Below are 22,844 nucleotides of genomic sequence, written 5' to 3' on the forward strand. Positions count from 1 at the left end.
TGATGACCTAGAGGGTTGGGATGCGATGGGAAGTGGGAGGGAGGCGCAGGAGGGAGGGGACACATGTATTCTTATGGCTGATTCACATTCTTACATGGTAGAAACCAACACAACATTGTAAAGCAATTATCCTCCAATTAAAAAAAAATTGTCCCTTTTTAGTGCTGACTAGTAACCATGGACGTACCACTCTCTGTTTAATCATTTGAACGGCATCTGTACTGTTTCTGCCTTCTGGTTATCATGAGTAAAGCTTCTATAAACATTGATGTGCAGGTTTTTATATGAATAAAAAAGTTCACTTCTCGAACGGTGGAATTGCTGGGTTGTGCATTAAGAATGATCTTCTTCATGAGGTCTCCTTGGTGACACGGGTCCCTGCTGTGTAGAATGGAGGTAATAATGTCATGTGGACCCATTAGCATTAACACTAGCCTGACAATGGAGAGCTTTAGACAGTCATGTTTAGAAAATTGAAAACTTTGTTAGTGGTTCTTTTTTCTCCTTTAGCCTCAACTTCTCTGAGTCCACAATGTCAAAATGTTATTCATCTTGAGAACCTCAGAGCATGTTGCCCTTTTTCTGTTGCCCTGCTTCTTTCAGGATCAAACAGTTGTAAAGCCTTCCTTACAAGATTTTTATATCATTTTCCTCCCAATTCATACTCTACCATCTGAATTTCAGCCAGCCTAGCTCTCCTCTGTATTTCTAATATGGTGTGTTCCCTGGAATTGCTCTATGAGTGGAGCCTCTGAGCCTGGTCACAGCTGACCTTTAGAGCTGTAGGTCCAAGTTTTCCTCTTTATGGTCATGGTCGTGTCCACCTCAGGGCCTTTGCACGTTGCCTAGAAGATATCTTACATTCTTCTCACCTTTGGCTCATTCACCCGCAGCTCTCAGCTCAAACACCACTTCCTCGTGGAAGGTCCTCTGGAGTATGTCCTCCTAGTATCCTGTTCTCTTCTTTCATAGTACTTTAAACATTTTAATTGCATGTATTAGTTGTATAAAACCTAAGACCCCATGTGGTTCCATCTGGTCCATAGAGCCCCCTCAAAGAAGTTGACCAGAAGATATGTTGCATGCGTGCATAATAAGTCACTTCAGTTGTGTCAGACTCTTTGCAACCCTATTGACTGAAGCCCACCTGGCTCTTCCCATGGGATTCTCCAAGCAAGAATACTGGAGTAGATGTCAATTCCCTTCTCCAGGGGATCTTCCCCACCCAGAGACGGAACCCATGCCTCCTGAGGCTCCTGCATTGTATGCAGGTTCTTTACTGCTGAGCCATGGGGAAAGCCCAGAAAATATATTATCTTAAAGCAATTGAAATCTTAACATCACCTCTGGAAGATGACTCAACCTGTCTTTTGAGTATTGGTTCCTCCCCAGGGTCCCCCCTCGCCTTTATGGGGTGAGACCTTGATTGCAGTGTTGTCTGCTCCCCACATTCACCTCCCCAAAAACCAAGTTTTAGTCTTAGTTGTTTTTGCAGTTTTAGAACCTAGACCATTTGACTGTCGGATTACTAGACATTCAGTGATGTCTGTGGGAAACATGAATGAATGGTTGAAATGAGGTATCTTATCTATAGGAAATATTAGGTCAAAGTTGATAAAATGAATGAATAATGAAAACCTTTCTTAATCTTCCAGGTGATTTTTGAAGTCATAACTTCTGGACATCAAGGTTACCTCGCTATTGATGAAGTGAAGGTGTTAGGACATCCGTGTAGTAAGTTGCCTCAACTTTTAATCCTTCAGGGACATGGTTGGGGGTGTATTTATGTTATGGATGGGAGAAAGTGCTACAACCTGGAGGGAAGTTTGTCCTGTTTAGAGAGTCCCTGATGGACCTCTAGGCGGCGCTGTGCTAACCCAGAAGTAAACATACATGTGTCATGTGTGATGCATTGTAAGTGAAAAATGACTAAGTGCCTTGAAAGTGAAAATCAGGAACAGGGACTATGGGAATACTTTGGTATGTTCAAATATCCAACCTCAGAATAGAATGTTGGGAGCTGAGCAACCAAAACTCTGCAAATCTCTGTGTTTCTACATGCTTAGTACACGTGTGTGTGTGTGTGTGTGTGTGTGTGTGTGTGTGTGTGTGTGTACAGAGCTTCCCATAATCATGTGTTCAGAAAAAGTCATGTTTGCCTTTTTAAAATTCTTTTTTGGGGGCCATGCCTCACAGCATGTGGGATCTTAGTTCCTGGACCAGGAATCGAACCTGCACCCTTTGCAGTGGGCATGTGGAGTCTTAGTCACTGGACCACCAGGGAAATCCCGCCTTTGTGAATTCTAATGAGTGGCATTGAACAGTACAAATCACTCTCTTCTTTTTTTCCCCTCTTAGCATTATGTTTTTAGGTCAGTCCATGAGATTGCATCATATAAGTATACTACATTGTATTTTTGTATTCATTTATGAATATTTAGTTCCCCCTAAGACCCAGTTTTTCTCAATAACAGACATGGCTGCAGCACACACCCATGTGTGTGTGTGTGCACGTGCATGCCTCCACATGCAGTTTGTGAGAACCTGGGCGAGGTGTGTTCTTACAGGCAGAGTTGCTGAGATGTCGGGTAGAAACTTAATTTTATGAGATGCTGCTGAATTGGTATGAAAGGTGTCTGCCCAGTTACATACCCACCAGCAGTGCATGGATATTTGAGTTGCCCATTTCCTTGCCCCGGGTTGCTGTTGTCAGACATTACATCTTTGACCATCTCAGCGATGGTGGCCTGCTTTGTTTTTAGGGTCCCTGGCGTTAAAGAGAAATTGGTTCATTCAGGCCATTCTGGATCTCTGCTGGAGCATGCAGGTGTGCTAAATCGCTTCAGTCGTGTCTGACTCTGTGCAACCCCGTGGACTGTAGCCTGCCAGGCTCCTCTGTCCATGAGATTTCTGGACAGAGAATACTGGAGTGGGTTGCCATGCCCTTTTCCAGGGGATCTTCCCAACCCAGGGATTGAACTTGTGTCTCATGTCTCCTACATTGGCAGGCAGGTTCTTTGCTGCTAGTGCCACCCTTTTTCCTGAAGGTCCCCAGCCAAATCCATGGGAGTGTGGTTATAGCTATGCTAATACTAGAAATAAAAACACTTGCAGGAATGTCTGCTTTTACTCATTGGGGCTGAGACATGCCCCAATGATTACTCCACACGGTAGTCACAGACAAGCCTGTGTGGCTGTTATCCGCTGGGCTATCATGACACCATTGTTTGATTCCACCCCAAAGGGTCTTGCTCTCTGAGATCTTTATCTGGTGTCCAGGTTCAAGCTCAGCAATCATCTTGTTCATTACCGGTCAGGACGTTCCTATTGTAACTTGGTGCTTGGCCTTTTCTTCTGTCAGCAATACTAGCGAATTCAATAAGAATTTCGGTCCCTTTTTTCTGAAAAGGCAAAAGAAAAAAAAAAAAAAAAGAACAGTGCTGTCCCTAATGGGAAGAGCAGGGAAAATTCAAGAAGCAGAATATAATTACTTGAGTTGGAATTTGGCCAAACACTCAGAGTCATAGCCTCAGGCTTGGAAAAGTGCCCTGAGATCCTCTCAGGCCCAGGAAGGTTCAGGGCCTCTGATTCACCTCTCCCCAGGAGAGAAGTCAGACAGACCTACTGTGTGCTGAGCCGTTCCCTGGAACAGACCTCACCACTCGGCAGGTGTCTCTGCTGCCCTGGGTGCAGGTGCAGAGGCTACTGGCCAGCAGAATAGCTCCTGAAGTGGACCCCCTCCCATCCACCAGGGTTCTAGTCACTGCCTTCAGTAGGAGCCTTCCTGAAATGAGTCTCCCACAGTTCAGTGCATTCTTCCCAAGACCAGCTGCCTGCAGCCACAGAAATGGTGTTTATGTCTCTCCTTTGGAGAATACGGGTGCTGATACCTAATTGGCTCTGCAAACTGCTGTTAGGAGATATAGAATCACAAAACAGCCTGTGTCCCAAGGTGATGGATGCTACAGCGGTGTGTTGAACTGTGAGCTTTAAACGGTCTTGATGATGGCCTTTCTGTCGTTATCTTCTTCTGAATTGCTAAGTTTATGGGGAAAACATGCAAATAAAGATTTTAAAGAAGGCAGTCGTTTGGTCTTAAAATGGAAAGCTTTATAGTTTGTATTCTAGGGGGTTTCCTATCAGGATTTCTAAATAATAATCAATTATTTCGAAATGCTGAGGCTCATTAAATTTACATCGTGAAGGAGCATAAATATTTCATATCCAAAATTCTGCTTTCCCCAAAGATGTAAAACTGCTGAACTTTATTTACTTCACTCTAAAGGCTCCTGTTTGGATTCATATAGGTTTATGAGCAGGCATTACGACAGTTTTTTAAAAGTAGCTGTTCTGTTAAGGGTATACAGTTGCTCATAAAATTGATTTTTGCATAGTGACAGTAAGTTGCCAGATCGCTTTGAAATGCGGAGATGACTGTGCAGTAGCTTCACACCACTTCTGATGAACATAGATAATTTCTGTATTTGGGGTGCACGCTAAAGCTATATTTTGAATTTGGTTCAATAATCCTGGTAGGAGAAACTGAAGGAGCAGTTTTTTCAGCTTCATAATATTGTCTCCTGTTTTTAAGCAGGTCGTAACTTAGGCGTATGTGGGTGTTATTATTATTATTACCTTGTGATGCTGGCGTGTATTTTTATATCTTATAAGCTATGCAGCATTTTAATATCACATATCATTCCATTCACTGTCTCAAAGTTGTATGGGAACATGGGCTGTTTTTCCTTTTACTCGGGCCTTCTAATATTTCCTTCATTAGTGTTTGCAGTATTCAAGGTACAAACTGAACTTCTCTCATTAAATGTATTCCTATGTGTTCATTTTGATACTACTCTATAGGAGCCTGGTGTGCTACAGTTCATGAAACTCCACTTGGCAACTGAAAAGCAACAACAAATAAATGGAATTGCTTTCTTAACTTCATTATTAGATTGTTTGTTACAAGTGTATAGAAACACAGCTGATTTTTATACATTGACCTCATATCCCGAGACCCTGTTCAACTTACTTATCATAAGCACTAACTGTTTTTTGTAGAGCCTTAGAATTTTCAAGACCCGTGACCTTTAGGTTTAGTTTTATATCCTGTTGTTCAATCTGGGTGCCTTTTATTCATTTTCGTTCCTACTTGCTGTGGCTGGAGCCTCCTGTACGGTGCTTAGTACAAGTGGAGAGAACAGACGTCTTTGTTGTGTTCATGTCTTTGGAGGGAGATTTCCAGCCTTTCACCATGAAGTGATGTTAGCTGTGGGTTTGGGTTTTTCTTAGATGCTCATTACCAGGAAGGACATTCTCTTATATTCCTACTTTTTGGGTGCTACTTAAAAATCAGTCATGAAAGGCTGTTGGATTTTAGCCAGTGCTTTTCCTTTATCTATATAGGAGAGGAGAAAGTTTTCCTTGGCCCTCCTAGGGTCGCTGACAGGGTCTGAAAATTAAACCGACAGACAGATAAATGGGAGAAAAGCATATAGATGTATTCCCTGTATGTTTTATGTGATGCGGTAGCCTCATAAGGAAATAGAGACGTGCACAAACCGACCTGAGTTTGTTTATACTGGTTTTCACGAAAAGTGGACGTTCATGGAGGAATGTGGTACGGTAAAGACAATACTGTGAGTGTGGTAAGCTGAGGAAGACCCAGCAAGAGGTGTGTGTTCACTTTCTTTTGCACCTTTGTCCTTAGCGATAAGGAGCTCCTTTCCTCTGGGTACTGGGAGGGCATCTGTCACACGAGGGTTTTATGGTCTGTTTCAAGGGAGGAGGGAAGGAAAGTCAGAGTGACTTTCTTGCTTCTGCTGTTTTCTCGGACTCCTTCAGCTTAATATATTCAGTGTACCCAGGCGCCGTGTTTTCGGTAGCATTTCCTGAACTCCATTAACTATCAGATTATCATATGGTTTTTATCTTTTATTCTGTTGGTGTCTTTTATTATTATATTGATTGATTTGGAGATGTTAAATCAACCTAGCACGGCTAGGATGAATCTCACTGGGTTATAGTGTACAATCTTTTTTTTTTAATCAATTAATTTTTTAATTGAAGGTAATCGCTTTACAGAATTTTGTTGTTTTCTGTCAAACCTCACCATGAATCAGCCATGAGTATACATATATCCCCTCCCTTTTGAACCTCCCTCCCATCTCCTGCCCCATCCCACCCCTCTAGGTTGATTTGAGTTTCCTGAGACATACAGCAAATTCCCATTGGCTGTCTATTTTACATATGGTAAATAAGTTTCCACGTTACTCTTTCCATACGTCTCACCCTCTCCTCCCCCTTCCCATGTCCATAAGTCTATTCTCTATGTCTGTTTCTCCATTGCGGCCCTGAAAAATTCTTCAGTACCATTTTTCTAAATTGTGTATATATGCGTTAGTATACAATATTTATCTTTTTCTTTCTGACTTACGTCACTCTGTATAATAGGCTCTAGGTTCATCCACCTCATTAGAACTGACTCAAATGCATTCCTTTTTATGGCTGAGTAATATTCCATTGTGTATATGTACCACAACTTCGTTATTCATTCATCTGTCGATGGACATCTAGATTGCTTCCATGTTCTATCTTTTGTAAATAGTGCTGCAGTGAACAGTGGGATGCCTATGTCTTTTTCAGTTTTGGCTTATAGTGTACAATCTTTGTTATTTGTTGTCATATAATACCTTAAATATAAAGATATTTGCATATATTATTCCTTCAATTGTGAGATCTGACAATTATACAGAATCATGCCTCATTATTATTCTGCCAATTTTAACAAGTAATAATGAAAAAGATTGCAAAAACCCTCATAAACCTATGTGTCATATATTGGATAAAATGAATGCAAAATCTAAAGCATTTCTGTATTACTACTCCACAGTATGAAGTAAGTCAGCAATTTCTTTAAACACTTGAGAAGTGCTGAGTTCATAATATGGCATTCTTGATTCAAATTTATTCTTATTTTATAAAACAAAATTAATTTTTCAATCATATTTATTTGCATACTCAACATTGCCTACTTTCAAATTTAGATTTTTATGAAGACATTAAACAGTGTGATTAAAATAAGAATAACAGTGACAAATTAAAAAATTGGAACTATTTTCTGAATTATGTTTGTTGAATAAAGGTAGACCCAATAAAGGCATTGTTTGAGAAGTGCACAGAACTCAGAACTGTTGTTTCATTTTAAAGGTGGGAAGTTAGCTTGGGTTTTTCTCCAGTGGACTATCATTTTTCTTCAATATACAGTGACTAATAAAAGTTATCTTTACATAGTGGCTCACTTAGTTTTCTGTGAGAAGACTGTTGAGTCTGTTTTTCCACTTGACAAATTATTCCATTAAGGTCCATTCTTACAGGGCTGCACTATTGGTTCAGTGGGTAAGATTCATTGAACCAATTGCATTATTGGTTTAGTGGGTGAGACGGCAATGCAGGGGACCTGAGTTCAATTCCCGGTCAGGGAACTAGTTCCACCAGGCCGCAACTAAGACTTGGCACAGCCAAATAGATAAAATTGTCTTACAAAAAGGTCTATTCTTACCTTACAAGCAAAACAAAGTAGCTTTGTCTTGAAACATGTTTGTTAAGAGCTTTCTGCTCACAAGAGTTACTTGGCCTCTGTGACCCTATTGCCTTGCTCATGTAGTGGGGGTAATAATAAAAATAATGCTTTCCTCAAAGGGTAAGTGTAAGGATTAAATGAGTTAATGTACCTAATGAGCTTAGAACAGTGCTTAGCACATTTCTAAGACCTCAGTAAATGTTAGCTGTTATTATTATACCTGAATTCTGATTGGCCCACTAGAATGAATTAACTGCAGATTGTAACTCTAAGTAGACATCTGATTGGTTTCTTAGATGGGATAATTTAGCAATGTCTGTTTTAAAAGTCAAAAAAAGTTTGCAAAATAGATTGTTTTCAGATAATACTGGGTGTTCTCTTTAGCAGAAGTTTGCTCTTTTGTTTGTGATGATGTTGCTGCACAAATAGAAGTGTTGACTGTGCATTCTGGCCGGCCGGCGGGCATGGCCCCAGCCCATCTCAGCCTTTGCCATTACATTAAAATGTAAATGAAAAGACAAAGGGGTCAGGACACAGTCTGCCCGTTGTCCATTTCAGTTTGCACTTTGATCTTGCAAATTACCACTCTCTGATTTTGTTGTTAGCATTTGGTAGCAGGCTTTGAAGAATCAATAATAACGAGACATCTACAGAAAAGTTTGCACCCTGGTCAATGATAACTCCTGGCTTTGGAATCAAAGGCTGATGTGAGATCAATTAACACCTGAAAACCTCTATTCTTTAAAAAGTTGTTTTCTTAGTAAGAAGCAACAGAATATGGCAGAAATGAAAAAAAAAATAGAAGAGTTGTACTCAAAAACCTTTTAATATTCATGGAAGATATTTAGTTTTTAGAACTCCTGTAGATTTTAGAGGAAAACTGGCATAGCATTTTGAAAGGGTACCCAGGAGACAAATGGGCCTATAAATCTAGAGAGAAAAAGAGAATTTTTCTTTTTGAGTATGGGCTAGATTGGAATTTTCCACTCTAGTGGTGCTCTACCTGCCTTCCAATTAAGGTGGTTTGGCAAGGTTCAGAGCACGCAGCTCAGCGTGGAACTGAAACTTTTCTGGCTGTAGCCCTCTTTTTCTTGGGATCTTTTCCAGTTTCCAGTGATAGATCAGTTATTTTAAATAATAATGAACATTTCTGAGGCTAAGTACCAGGCACACAGAACGTCTTCTCCTGGCAGTATTTTCTTTGATCTTTATCCCAACCCTATGAAATACATGCTTTAAAAAAAAAAAAAAATCCCAGTTTTGCAAATTGAAAAAAAAATCCGCTAAGGCTTGGGTTTAGGAACTTTTGCATCTATTCAAAGACAGTGAGAGCCTGAGCTTGAACATATGTACGCCGAAAGTGAAGTGAAAGTGTTAGTCGCTCAGTCCTGTCTGACTCTTTGCGACCCCAAGGACTGGAGCTCACCAGGCTCCTCTGTCCTTGGAATTCTCCAGGCGAGAATACTGAAGTGGGTAGTCATACCCTTCTTCAGGGGATCAAACCTGGCTCTCCTGTTTTGCATACAGATTCTTTGCTGTCTAAGCCACAAGGGAAGCCCATATGCTGAAATTCCAACCTTAAAATAATATTAGCCTTCAGTTGCTTCCCAACTGAAAATATTTGTAGAGTTTACAGCACTAGGCAGGGAGAATCCAGGCATCGTAAACCTCTGGAAAGATTATCTGTGCCTTTAATATTTATTGAAAAACCTTACAAATGCCATTAGTAGAAATCTCAACCTTCCTTATCTTGGAAGAAACTGGTCTGGAATAAAGAATTCCACAGTCCCTTTGTCTTATTAACCCTGGTGGAAGAGTTACTATCTTCTATTCATGTCAATTAATTCTCTTAATTGAAAATGACAATTTGCTTATAAAAGGGTTTATGCTTAGTAGGTTTTTCTGTCTTCATCTGGTTTCCATCTGAGGTATGGCTTTATTATTTTAGCCAGATGATTTTTTTTCTTTCTGAAAGTCTTCTCAACCAAGAAACACTGCTGCCCAAACAAAGACAGTCAATCCATTCCAAAGAAGTGTGTGTTTGATCAGTTGCTCAGTCGTGTCTGACTCTTTGTTGACCCCATGGACTGTAACCGCCAGACCTCTCTGACCATAGGATTTTTCAGGCAAGAATACTGGAGTGAGTTGCCATTTCCTCCTCCAAGAAATCTTCCAGACCCAGGGGTTGAACTTGTCTCTCCTACTTCTACATTGGCAGGTAGATTCTTTACCACTGAGCCATTGTTCCAGAGGCACCCCGCGGCCCCCACCCAAATACAGTTTGAACAAAGGTCTCAATTCCTTAAACACTAACCTTATTGTGCAAATAATAAGCCCTGGAGTCATTGAGAAAGCCATATTGAACATCAGATCCTTTCTAAAGGAGAAAGGATAAGCCCCGTTCTGAGCAACATGTCTTAATAAGGGTGAAGATAAAGAAATAATATCACACAGTGATATCTTTGGCCAGCAAATTAAAAATGTAAGTTATAACCTAAAAGTACTCCTAACATAATTAGAAAACTGCATTGATAAATCAGCTTTTCTATGCCTTTCTCTTTGGTTCAGTAGCCACTGCTAGAAACAGGGCCCTTAGGAAAGCAGCCTTCCGGGGCAGCTTTACGGTGCATGCACAGACCTATGGCAGACCCAGTGACAGTTCTGATATTCCTGTTATTTATTATTGTTAGGTAAGCTGATGAAGCAGAGCACATATATTTAATCAGATTCTTCAGAAAGAATACAGAAATTAATACTTAGCATTTTTGAGGGCTGGTTTAAAAAAAAGCATCATATACCATGCTGGTAGAAATACAGTTTGTTATACACGTGAAGGAAAGCAGTTCAGCAATTTGTGTCTAAAGTCTTTTAAAAAATGCTTCTTTTTGTCTTAGTAATTCAATTTCTAAAAATTCACCCAAAGGAAAAAACAAAAACTCTACATGAGGATTTAATTATGAACTCTTGTGTCTTGGCATTATGTTTAAGAAACTCAGAGGTCCAAAGTAAAGGAATGTTCCAGTTAACTTTTTTATGTTCATATGATATGTGTGTGTGTGTGTGTGTGTGTGTGTGTGTGTGTGTGTGTATTCTTTGCGACCCCATGGAGCCTGCCAGGCTCCTCTGTCCACAGAATTTCCCAGGCAAGAATACTGGAGTGAGCAGCCATGCTCTCCTCCAGGGAATCTTCCCAAACCAGGGATCGAACTCAGGTCTCTTGTGTCCCCTGCATTGCAGGTGGATTTTTTTTTTTTTTAACCACTGTGCCACCTAGGAAGCCCATATATATTTAAGGATTTCATGACCTTGACATTATTGACATTAGGATGGGTAATCCCTTTCTGTGGAGTCTGCCCTGTGCATTGTAGAATATTAACACCATCGCTGACCTCTGCACACTGGGTTCTAGCAACATCTGCCCCGACACCTCCCCTACCCCTGTTGTGAAAAACAAAAATATCCCAGATATCATCAAATGTCCTTTGGGGGTGACACGATCCCTGATTGTGAACTACAACTTTTTCTAATAGTTTTAGGTGAATATTTAACAAGGAAAATGCTCACAATATCTTGTTAACTTTTTTTCAAAAGTGCACAGTAGTCACAAAAAGGTAAATAGATACTAATAGACTTAAGTTAGAGGATGTAATTTCTTTAATGGCCAAGACCTGCTCTAATAATTTTATGCAGAACCAGGAACTCCCACCAGACCTCAGAGCCACCCATAAATAACATAGTTGCCATGTACTGGAGGCTTCTGTTGTTGTTGTTCCAGTAGGATTTTTTGTTTCATCTTCATTTCCCCTCTTCTGATGATCACCCCCCATTTGTATCCCTTCTCATGATTTGGTTTTCATCTGCCTCCTTACTTAGTACAAATAAGCAATCTGTAGGAACATTCCTGGAGTCACTGAACCTTGGTGGATCAAAGTGGGTATTTACCAGCCCCTCAGAAGGCCCAAGCTTAGCTCTGCAGACAGGTGTCTCCGCCACAGGTTACCAAATGCTTTCCATTTAAAAATCATAAAGTGTGCAGGCTTCCCCAATGACTCAGCAGGTAAAAGAATTTGCCTGCAATGCAGGAGGCATAGGAGATGTGGTTTCCATTCCTGGATTGGGAAGATCCCTTGGAGAAGGAAATGGCAACACACACAAGTATTTTTACCTGAAAAACCCCATGAACAGAAGAGCCTGGTGGACTGCAGTCCATGGGCTCAAAAACAAATCGGACTCAACTGAGTAGGAGCATGATAGACAGTGCAGAAAAGCATGCCTATTTCCAAAGCTGCTTCTTAAAGGTAAATTTATGTATGATTGGGAAACGAAGTAGTTAGAAAATTCTAAATTCAGGTTTTTAATTTAAATTAAAAAATATGTTATTTCTTTAATTTTAATGTTTATTATCGAAAGTGTTTTCTAAAGGTAAAAAATTATTTAAGTCAAAAATCTTAGGAAAAAGAATGGAATTGATTTTAAATACATTGGACACCTTTTTAATACTTTAGTCATATTGGTAGGAGGGATATGTAAATGAAGATGATCTTGGTAAGTCATTTCAGGAGGCGGTTTGGATTTGGATACAAATAAAGTATGCTATTTTTCAGCAGTTCAGAAACAGGCCGTAACATTAGAAAAAGGGAAAACAATATGTGTGGCCCACCCTTGCTCTTCAAAAATAATGATCCTGACATGCCTGATAAAGAATGAACTTAAAATTTCAGATTGAAATTTATTTTCTGTAAATGATTTTAGTCTGTGGGAAACGTGTTCTTGATGCTGCAAACTAAATGTTTTTTAGCTTTCCCTGTGTGCCAATTAAAAAGTGTGGGAGCCTTTAAAAGGCTGCAGATCTCCGGGGAAGAGGTCACTCTGGGAAGAAAGACCTTTGCATTCCTGCCTCCCTAGGTGAGAGGAGGGTGCAGAGCTCTGCAGCCCCACAACACCTGGATGAACCCTTCTGGGTGAGAGAACCTCAGGGAGCTCAGTCATAGAGCATAAGGAAAGCAAGAGGGGTTTTGAAAATGCCGGCAGCCTTGGTGGGTAGGGAGGGAGAAAAGAAGGATCGCCGGTGGGGTACAGGGTAGGAAGCCAAGGTGTAAGACGAGCGTGAGCAACACACGGACATTTCACAGTGGATTTTTAAGGGAGACTTTTTTCATCAGTAATCAAAGAAAGGCAAATTTAATAATGGTGAGTCTTTTTATGCAAGGTAGTAAACATATTTTTAGCACTAACCATGGTGTGGGCTGTCTCATACATTGCAAATAAGAATATATACTATCAGTACCTTTATGTCTTTTTAAATAGAAATATAGTTGATTTACAATGTCATGCCAATCTGCTATACAGCAGGATGACTCCCTTATACACATATATATGTTCTTTTTTAATGTTCTTTTGCATTATGGTTTATCCCAAAAGAGTAAAAATTTTTTTTTTAATTTTTAGTAGCTTAACTGTGTGGGGATATATCCAGGGTGATACTCAAAATAATTAGCAACCCTTTAGCACAGACTCTGGAGGGACCCTGGGTTTAACCAGGTGGGGTGAACACTGCCCAAGTGGTCATGAAAGATGGCTACACACCCAACACTTTGTGTTAGGAAGCCAGTGTGTGGGAGCGACCTGCAGCCAGAGGAAGAGGTAGGAGGACAGGAAATGGACAGGAGAGGGTAACAGCAATGAGATGTCCTGACAGGACAAGTGATGGTGCAAAGTTCTGACAGCAAGCTCAGGGAATCCATGCAAGCTTTATGGAAAGAACAGCACTGGAGAGGGGCCTTGAAAGGAGCTTGAATTCCAACAGTCAGACTGGGAGCCATACCTGGTGGGATGCAGAGCCAGGGAAAAGCATTCACCTAGGTACAAAGCAGTGTTGTCTAGTGGGCAGCGCCTGAGCCTTGGAACTGGCCAGACCCAAGTTTCCACTCCATGTCTGGCTCTCACCGGCTAAGTACCCACAAGTAAAATGATGGAAAAAACCCTTCTTCAGAGAACACATGTGAGTCATCAATGGAAAAGTTTCTGCCTGTGAAATGCTCCAAAAAACATTACCTTTTGCCACTTTCTGAAAACAATGGGTCTTTCAGCTTCTTGGGAACGAAAAATTAGAAAAAGAAACTTGATGCAAGGACTTTCTGCACAGATCTTTAAAAACCATAGACTTGTGCTGTTCTTGACTAAGGGGAATTTGATTAAGTTAATGAGAAATAGTTTATAGGCTTCTAAGAGAATATAATAGTATTAGAGACAATGACACACAGTTAATACCGCTGTTTTAGAAATTACTGAGGACATTTTGCATGCCAGCTTCATGAACGCATTGTTGCAGTTATTGCTGGTCTTCAAATGAGTAATGGGGGTTTCCTCTGTGTTATTGGTATTAAACTACATTTTTCTTTGTTCTTGGATAGTAATTCATTTTTACTCCTAATTGTGTTTTTTTAAGTCGTTATTGAATTTCTTACAATAGTGCTTCTGTTGTTTTTATGTTCTGGTTTTTTGGCAGAGAGTCTTGTGGGATTTTAGCTCCCCAAACTAGGATTGAACCCCCAATCCCTGCATTGAAAGGCGAGGTCTTATCTACTGAACTGCTAAGAGAAGTCCCCTAATTATGTTTTTCACAGGCTAATATTAGTGCTATATATCATCTTTGGGTGCCCAGGAGTGGTGGACCATTCTTTGAAAGGTGTGATCCAGAGACACGTTGGCACTGGGGCACAGGCTGGCAAGGCATAAACAATGCCTTCTAGCTGTCGTTCAGATTTCTCTATTTCTCCCAGAAAACATCACCATCCTGTTTTCTTCTTTCCTGCTCCCTAACCTCCCCCTACCCCACCTCTTGCTACTCTTTCACTCTATCCTTGTACTGGTAAGAGAGTGTTTTCCTAAAAGAAGTTATCATAAAATTTAATTCCCAACCCATCCCTGCAGTTCCTCTGTGGACGTCTTCAGTGTGCTCCCGAAATGGATCTGTGCTCCTCAGATCAAATAGAACGATGCTTTGTTTAAACAGGTGTCCCCTATGGACAATGCATGTTCCGAAACTTAATGCTATTTAGCAGTTGGAATCATTCTTTCTCCTCGAATTGGAAATAAGAATCAGCAAAGCCCTCCGTGCTCTAGCGGTTGCAGTGTAATTTCACAGAGTCTGTCTATGGGGAGAGTATTTTGGTCGCTGGGAAATATTACATGAGGAGTGCTGCATACCAATTAGTTGTATTAAAATATATATTACTCACAGCTCCGTACTTGGCTTAAAAAGTTTCCTTGACAACATCATTTAACTTCTTACTGTTCTTTTCATGTTCCTAGTATAAATATCTAATATGTTTTTGTTCAAAACATCAATTAGGCCTCAGTGTAATCTTTATTAATACAGATCTGTTATTACAAGAAGACTGCTGAGCTATGATAATTTGCACAGCAGGGACCATAAAATATCTTCTTTCCGTCTGGTTCTATCCCAGAATGCCTGGCTGTTAGAGAACACAGCAGATCTTTCCAGAACGTCTTTTACAGGCATAATGAAATCTTTAAAGCTCTTAGAAGCAAAGGCATTCTTTTCTTCAAAAGTAAACAAAAGGGAAAGGCCCGAAATTGCAGACAGATTTGAAAAGACACAAACGGGTTCAGACCTCCACGTTTAACATCTTTCCTTCTTTGTCTTCCTGCAGCCAGAACGCCCCACTTCCTGCGGATCCAGAACGTGGAGGTCAACGCCGGCCAGTTTGCCGCCTTCCAGTGCAGCGCCATCGGCAGGACCGTGGCTGGAGACAGGCTGTGGCTACAGGTACAGTAACGCACCTTCCTGGTTCAGAGCGAGTCCAGCGGGCAGAGAGCCTGTCCCTGGGGAGGGCCCCAGAGAGCCGTTCAGTGTCAGGATACCAGCAGGGAGGAAGAGGATGCTCTGAGCAGTCTCTCCAGTTCTCCTCTTGCTTCCACAGTGAGTAGCCAGGTAACAAAGAGTTTGAGACAAGTTCAGTTTATCATTCTTCATAAACCTTGCTGTGAATTTGTGGCTTTGCCCTTGCTTCTGCTTAGCCATCTTGTTTGGAAGATCTGGTTACTGAGTTACTTTTAAAGAGCAAGATGTTGGAGTCCAAAATGTAATACCTTTCCCTGTTCAGCCTCTTGATAAAAACCCAAAGAATCACGTGAGCTTGTCACACACAAACTTATAGGCATTTTTGTTAATTTTCAGCTCCTTAGCCATAGGCTTAAACCTAGAAATTAGTAACACATCTTTTACTTTTGACCATTTTTGTTTGTTTTTGCTCTGTATTGTTTAGTTGCTAAGTCTTGTCTGACTTTTTGTGACCCCACGGACTGTAGCCCACCAGGCTCCTCTGTCCATGGGATTTCCCAGAAAGAATACTGGAGTAGAGTGGGTTGCCATTTCCTTCTCCAGAGGATCTTCCCAACCCAGCGATTGAACCTGGGTCTTCTGCATTGGCAGGCAAATTCTTTACCACTGAGCCACCTGGGAAGCCCTTTGAGCATTTAAGTAGACATTTTTTTGTTGTTGATGATGACGTTTGGCAGAAACCAACAAAATTCTGTAAAGCAGTTATCCTTCAATTTAAAAGTAAAGAAATCTTTTTAAAAGAAAAAAATAAGTAGACTTTTTCAGTGTCATAATCACTGTGTGTCTTGTTTTATTGTCTTGCAAACTCTACCATCTGTATTTTGTACAGCCAGTAGTTTCCTGGACAGATCAAGGGTCTCAGGAATTCTGACCAAATGGGATTAAGTGACCTGTCCCCTCTAAACAGTTTGCCATCCACTTATTTAGACTCTAGGTTTGGTTTCCCCCATAGAATTCTCCAGTTTCATTCTTGTTGCTTCTTGCTGTGCATCGGTCCATAGGCTGCTTGTTCCCCATCTTGACTCGTGTTGATTTCACCCCTCTTTCCTTAGGGATCCTATAGTGGGTTTTGGTTTGGTTTGCTTGTTTATTGTAGTTTGCTATGAACCTGCTTTATATTCTGACCCTTCTGTGCATCTGTTCCGCACCACTTGGGCTTCTGTTCCACGCCTGCAGACTTCTCCTCGGTACACATCACTCTCCGCCTATCCTGTGTCTCTTTCTGCATCATAGCAACAATTGTCATGTGTCACATTTACCTGATGCCCTATAAAATGTAAAAGTTTCCCAGGTGATGACAGTGGTATAGAACCACCTGCCAATGCAGGAGACCCTGGTTTGATCCCTGGGTTAGGAAGATCCCTTGGAGAAGGAAATGACAATCCACTCCAGTATTCTTGCCTGGAGAATGCCATGAACAAAGAAGCCTGGCTGGCTGAAGTCCATGGGGTCACAAAAAGTCAGACATGACTGAGCATGCACACATGCTATAATTTTTAAATCCTATATTCTTTGAATCGTCACAACTGAAGTCAACGGTCATTTTTTTTTTCCTCCTCTATTTCTGGGGGAAATGAAAAACAGCCAACTGTGCTATCCCAGGATTTGTCAGCAGGACATTGACAAATGGGAACACATTCTGTAAGAGACACCTTAAATGCTTTGGGGGTCCTCTAGCATCTGTGGCTGCATGTTGCCCTGCAGCTTTCGATAAGGGTTGTGTCAAGAAGGGGTTGATGACAAAGACAGAATTGGGATGACTTTGAAATTCCTAGTGACAATGAGATTGTCCTGGACTCAGCCTGTTATTTAGCTTCTGAGTCTTTGTGTTGTTCGAATAGTTTTAGTGTTCAATAATTTATTTCCTCTGTTTGGATAGGCATTTTGTGGGGAGATGTTTATTTTATTAATAGTGGATGAAATAAGTGTCTTTTGCTTGCAAGGATGGCTTCTCTTAACCTGAATTTGTATGAGATAGTTCCAGCAGCATAAGAGCGTGTGGCAGGGGGTGGTGTCACAGAGTGCTCCTGCTCTCTTGCCTGGGCCCTGAGTCTTTGCTTCAGGCCATTCTTTACAAGTTGTGGGGAGAAGCAGACCTGGAAAACTAGATGAAATCCCTCTGGTCTTGGAGGTATGAATATGGGCTTTTCTTCCTTCTTCCTCTAATGTTATAACACTTAAATGCTTTTCTGCATCTCAATTCACTTGGCTCCTCAAAGTAATTCTAAGATTCAGGCAGAAAATTGAATGAAAGATTGTTTTAAGTTTTTCTGTCACTTGAATCTTCCTAGTAGTAAGTCAAGATTTAGAAATGAATAGGATATCTTTTATTTGGGGAACATCCTTTATTTTGAGAGTTTCTTGGACAGCAAGAAGATCAAACCAGTCAATCCTAAAGGAAATCAACTCTGATTATTTATTGGAAGGACTGATGCTGAAGGTGAAGCTCTAATACTTTGGTCACCTGATGTGAAGAACTGACTCACTGAAAAAGACTGTGATTCTGGGAAAGATTGAGGGCAGGAGGAGAAGAGGACAACAAAGGATGAGATGATTGGATGGTGTCACCAGCTCAATGAACATGAGTTTGAACAGACTCTGGGAGATAGTGAAGAGCAGGGGAGTCTGGCATGCTGCAGTCCATGGAGTCGCAAAAAGTTGGACACGACTTGGCAACTGAACAAAAACAATATCATTGTGAAGTGTGATCATTCATACTTACATTACACAGTGATTTGCATTACATCTTTTGAATTCTACCATAATGCATTGTTCAGTGTTTCCTGGTGCATCCCTTGGCTCTGTACTTTTTTATATATGAGTTTGAGGTGCAGGATTATTAAGAGTCACAAAGGTAGATTGCATACCTGGAAATAGTCCTGATTCTTCACTTCTACTCCAGATTCATTCCACTCTGCTGTGCTGGCTTCTCATATCCAGAGCTAGGTGAATAGGCAATGTGCACTTACCACTCTGTTAGAGGATTTGGATGTAACTGACATCACATGATTTACATTCAGGAGGCATCTTGAAAAAAAAAAAAGTCCATCTATACAACTTGCACATCTTGATCCACATCTATGAAAAATGGCCAGTGGTTTGATTGCTTAAAAATAATCTATATATGTATATATAGATTATATATAAATATAATCAATGGCAGAGTCTTTCTCAAAAGTGTAACACTCATAAATCTGAGGATGACACTAATGAAGAAGTGTTTATGGTTAACAGATGGACCCCATCTGCTTCCGTCTTCTCCATCTCATCCGTGGGCCAGGCAGGTTATTGCCAGCATGGAGCTGGTCTTTCTAGAATACAGAACGACAAAATGAAACATAGCTCATGAGCCTCCATTATTATAGCTGCAATGTACTTAAAACACCTTCCAGACAGTGTGCAGGAGGAAGACAGCATCTATCAAAGTAATTTTATGTGGTAAAAAAAAAAAAAGAAACTGATGTGCATGGAATCTGCTGAGTATCCTTGCTGTGTACTATCAGATATGGTGATCTTTGCATGAACCTGGGCTATAACCGTAGCTATAACTCAAATGAAACAGATTTGGAAAGCCATTCAAGTAACCAAAACAGGAGCATGCATTTCTTGTTGTTATCAACTTTCTGGTCACTTGTGGAACCCACATTTTGAAATATCCTTGAGTATGTTTATATATAAGATACTGAGAAAATAGAATCTTAGATGTTCTTTTTTATACTTAAATATTATTTGCTGATGGTATCAGTTTTTGGGTTATATATGTTCATACAGTCATTGACCCTTTGAGCCACATGTAATTATATTAGAATTACTGTTGTTCTTTCTGAAATATTTAAAATTTTATTTATCTCTATAGGCTTATCTTGGGAATTAGTATTTATAATACCTCTTTCAGCTTTTCAGTAAATCACCAAAGCACTGTAACAAAAATACTGTAAACTGGGAGACATTTATCTCTCACAGTTCTGGGGGCTGGCAGTCTTCAGAGCCAAGACCAGCATGCATGTTCTTGGAGAGGACCAGCTCCTGGGTCTGCAGACCAACAACTTCTTGCTGCATAGTCACATTCATCCTCTGGGCTCTTCCTCCTTTTGTAAGGGCCCTCATCCCACCCTTTGGTCTCCACACGCACAACCTCATCTCAACCTCATCTCAACATTGAGTGTTAGTTGCTCAGTCTTGTCTGACTCTTTGTGACTCTATGGACAGTAGCCTACCAGACTCCTCTGCCCATGGATTCTCCAGGCAAGACTGCTGGAGTGGGGTGCCATTCCCTTCTCCAGAAGAATCTTCCCCACCCAGGGGTCAAACCTGGGTCTCCCACATTGCAGACAGATTCTTAACCATCTGAGACACCAAGGAAGTACATCTCAACCTAGTTAGCTTCCAAAAGCCCCATCTCCATTACAGTCACAGTGGGGAGTAGGCCTCATCATATGAATATGGAGGAGGATGCAAACATTTCGATCTGCACAACTCAGCTACCACATCAGACTCAGATATGGGTGGGAAATGAAGGTGATCCAGCTTCCAGGACAAATGCCAAAAAACAAGGAGGTGGTGGAAAGCCCTTTTCTGTTTCTCTTTTAATTTTTTAAAAAGTAATCAATTTATTTTTGGCTGTGCTGGGTCTTTGTTTCTGCTCAGGCTTTCCTCTAGCTGGAGAGCATGGAGGCTACTCTTTAGTTGCTATGCACAGGGTTCTCATTGCAGTGGCTTCTCTTGTGGAAAACGGGCTCTAGAGCAGACTTAGTAGTTCTGGTGTACAGCCTTAGTTGTGTGGTATGTGGGATCTTCCTGGACCAGGGATCGAACCCGTGTTTCCTTCATTGGCAGGCAGATTTTTTACCACTGAGTCACCAGGGAATCCTTGAGATGCCTTTTCAAAGGTAGGTGGATGGAAGCTTTGATCAAGCCCAGGACTGTGCATTGGGTGAACGGTAGCTGGTGAAGGAAACCTGGAAAATCATCCTTTTCTCTCCATCAATTTTAAATGGCTCACTTTTTAGCATTACAATATTATGTAAAACCTAAATTTGGAACAATGTTCGAATTAAATTCTGCATTTTATTAATGATAAAACAAGCTCAGAAGAGATAGGGAACTTTAACACACTCATCTGTCCAATTATTATATGTATTGTAGATAGTTCTGTTTTGTTAGTGAAAGTCAATTATATGTATAAATGTATTTGTTTATTTATAAATGAGTAAATTCTGTCACTTGGACATTTTTCTCCACTGATTGACTGACCTTGTATTTCAGATATTAGCCTGTTAACCAAATATTCTCAGATTTACTATGAAAATATCAGCATTAACTTTGGAATAATCATCTTGCTGTTGTTCAGTCGCTCAGTCATGCCCGATTCTTTGTGACCCCATGAACTGCAGTGGACCACAACTCCAGCCTATGTTCAGCAATTTTTTTTTTTCTCTTAACTGATCCCTATGAGAATTCTTTTATGTGCCCATTTATAGAATAAAGATGTAACTGGGTCTCAGAAAGTTTCAGAGATTTTTGCGTTGACTTGTTGCTAGTAACAAGAACTGGAATTTGAGCCAGGCCATCTAAGTCCAAAAATCTTTATTCTTAACTGTAATGCCTCTTGCAAAGAACGATGATCCAGATCTTTTTTCATGGATTCATAATCATCAGTTGGCAATTTAAGTGATACATAGCTTTTATCAACATTTAAGATGAAAATTATGGGCTTTGCAGGTGGCAATAGTGGTAAAGAATCTGCCTGCCACTGCAGGGAGATATAAAGAGATGTTGGTTTGATCCTTGGGTCAGGAAAATCCCCCAGAGGAGGGCATGGCAACCCACTCCAGTATTCTTGCCTGGGAAATGCCATGGACAGAGGAGCCTGGCGGGCAATAGTCTGTGGGCTCTCAAAGAGTAGGGCACATCTGAAGCAACTTAGCACACACACAAGATGAAAACTGTATTCATGTGTGTGGGATGTTGCCTTGGCTTTTGTGTTTTGGAATGTGTGTATTTGGTCAACATTTCTTGGTGGCTTTTAGTTTCCTCTATAGATTGTGAGGGAAAAAAATCACAGCTGTATATCAGAATGATTTTGTTATTATGTATAAAAACCGTAAAATGATTTGAAAGGGAGCCAAATTATGGTTCCCTTGTCAAGCCTAACTTGGGTGTTTTAGACCCTGTATATTAAAGCATAAATTTAATACCACTTACTGTCATAGAAAATACCAGGAAGGCACAAAAGGGACTGTCTTCAGTTGCTATAGGAACCATTGGCTCCTTAAAGTTTTTTTTTTCTCTTAAAGTTTTGAGTGGTTGAAATCACATCCATTATTGTTTTAGTCAGTTCAGTATCCATCTACATGATATAATATTGAATATTCAGCCTGAAACCACCGACAACCTTGAAAGCTTACATCGTATCTTTTAACTGATATGATTTTGGATTACCTCCTTTTAAAGGTAAAGGTTTCTTTTACCTGGGTGAAACAGTGGGATATATCTACGGAGATTCTGGGAGAAATTGATTAAAAATTGTACTTTGTGATATCACCTGCCTCAGTCAAAGAAGGTGTAAGTGGTTGGTACTTTGAGGAGGATGGGCCAGGAGTCGCTGGAGCCTTGTCCAAGGGCCTCGTCCTCTGATGGGATCTGACGACCACTGGGCCAGGATGTGAGGATGTGCTGTGAAAACCGCAGGTCAGAATGATTCATGTAGGAGGACGGAAGAGAGAGGCATCAACTGCTAATCTTGGGGAATGCTGACTTTGAGCCTAGGAGCCACACATCCTATTAAAGCATTTATTCTGTCTGTCTTTTCTCGTATTCATCAAAGGGCTCGTGTGTGTCTCTTGCTTCCAAGGATCCACAGCTGTGTCACGAGAAGGGGAGATGCAGAAAGCCCTGCTTCAGAATTTCCGAGATCTTAAACATCCGCCACCCTGTCTGCTTTCGGTGATCTGGGCCCTAGAGCGGGGACCCTGGAGAATTTGGACACTGTTAGCATCTCTGTTTTTTCCCTCTCTTCTTACTCTTCTTTTTGGAAGGGGAGGAAAAAATGAAGGATATTTTAGCTAGGACTTAAACGGCATGCCTGCTTTAAGTAATTTTGAAAGCCCTAGAAGATTTTCAGTCTAATTACCTGGAATTGGTGGTGGTGTTATTCAGTCACTCCGTTGTGTCTAACTCATTGCGACCCCATGGAATACAGCACACCACGCTTTCCTGTCCTTCACCATCTCCCAGAGTTTGCTCAAACTCATGTCCATTGAGCCGATAATGCCATTCCACTATCTCTTCCTCTGTGGCCCCCTTCTCCTCTTGCCCTTAATCTTTCCTAGCATCAAGGTCTTTTCCAACGAGTTGGCTCTTTGCATTGGATGGCCAGTATCAGTCCTTCCAATGAAT

At 40.8% G+C, this 22,844-nt stretch overlaps 1 protein-coding gene across 4 annotated transcripts in view; it reads left to right on the forward strand.

Moving 5' to 3' along the window:
• PTPRM (protein tyrosine phosphatase receptor type M) overlaps positions 1–22,844 on the forward strand; it is a 637,795-nt gene that overhangs the window by 253,724 nt on the left and 361,227 nt on the right. For all 4 annotated transcript variants that reach the window (XM_065932554.1, XM_065932556.1, XM_065932555.1 and 1 more), the window contains exons 4-5: positions 1,656–1,734; positions 15,256–15,371. In XM_065932554.1, coding sequence (XP_065788626.1) covers positions 1,656–1,734; positions 15,256–15,371 — 195 coding nt within the window. The remainder of the gene's footprint in view (positions 1–1,655; positions 1,735–15,255; positions 15,372–22,844) is intronic.

Source organism: Muntiacus reevesi, chromosome 4 (assembly GCF_963930625.1).
Source record: "Muntiacus reevesi chromosome 4, mMunRee1.1, whole genome shotgun sequence".
NCBI lineage: Eukaryota > Metazoa > Chordata > Mammalia > Artiodactyla > Cervidae > Muntiacus > Muntiacus reevesi.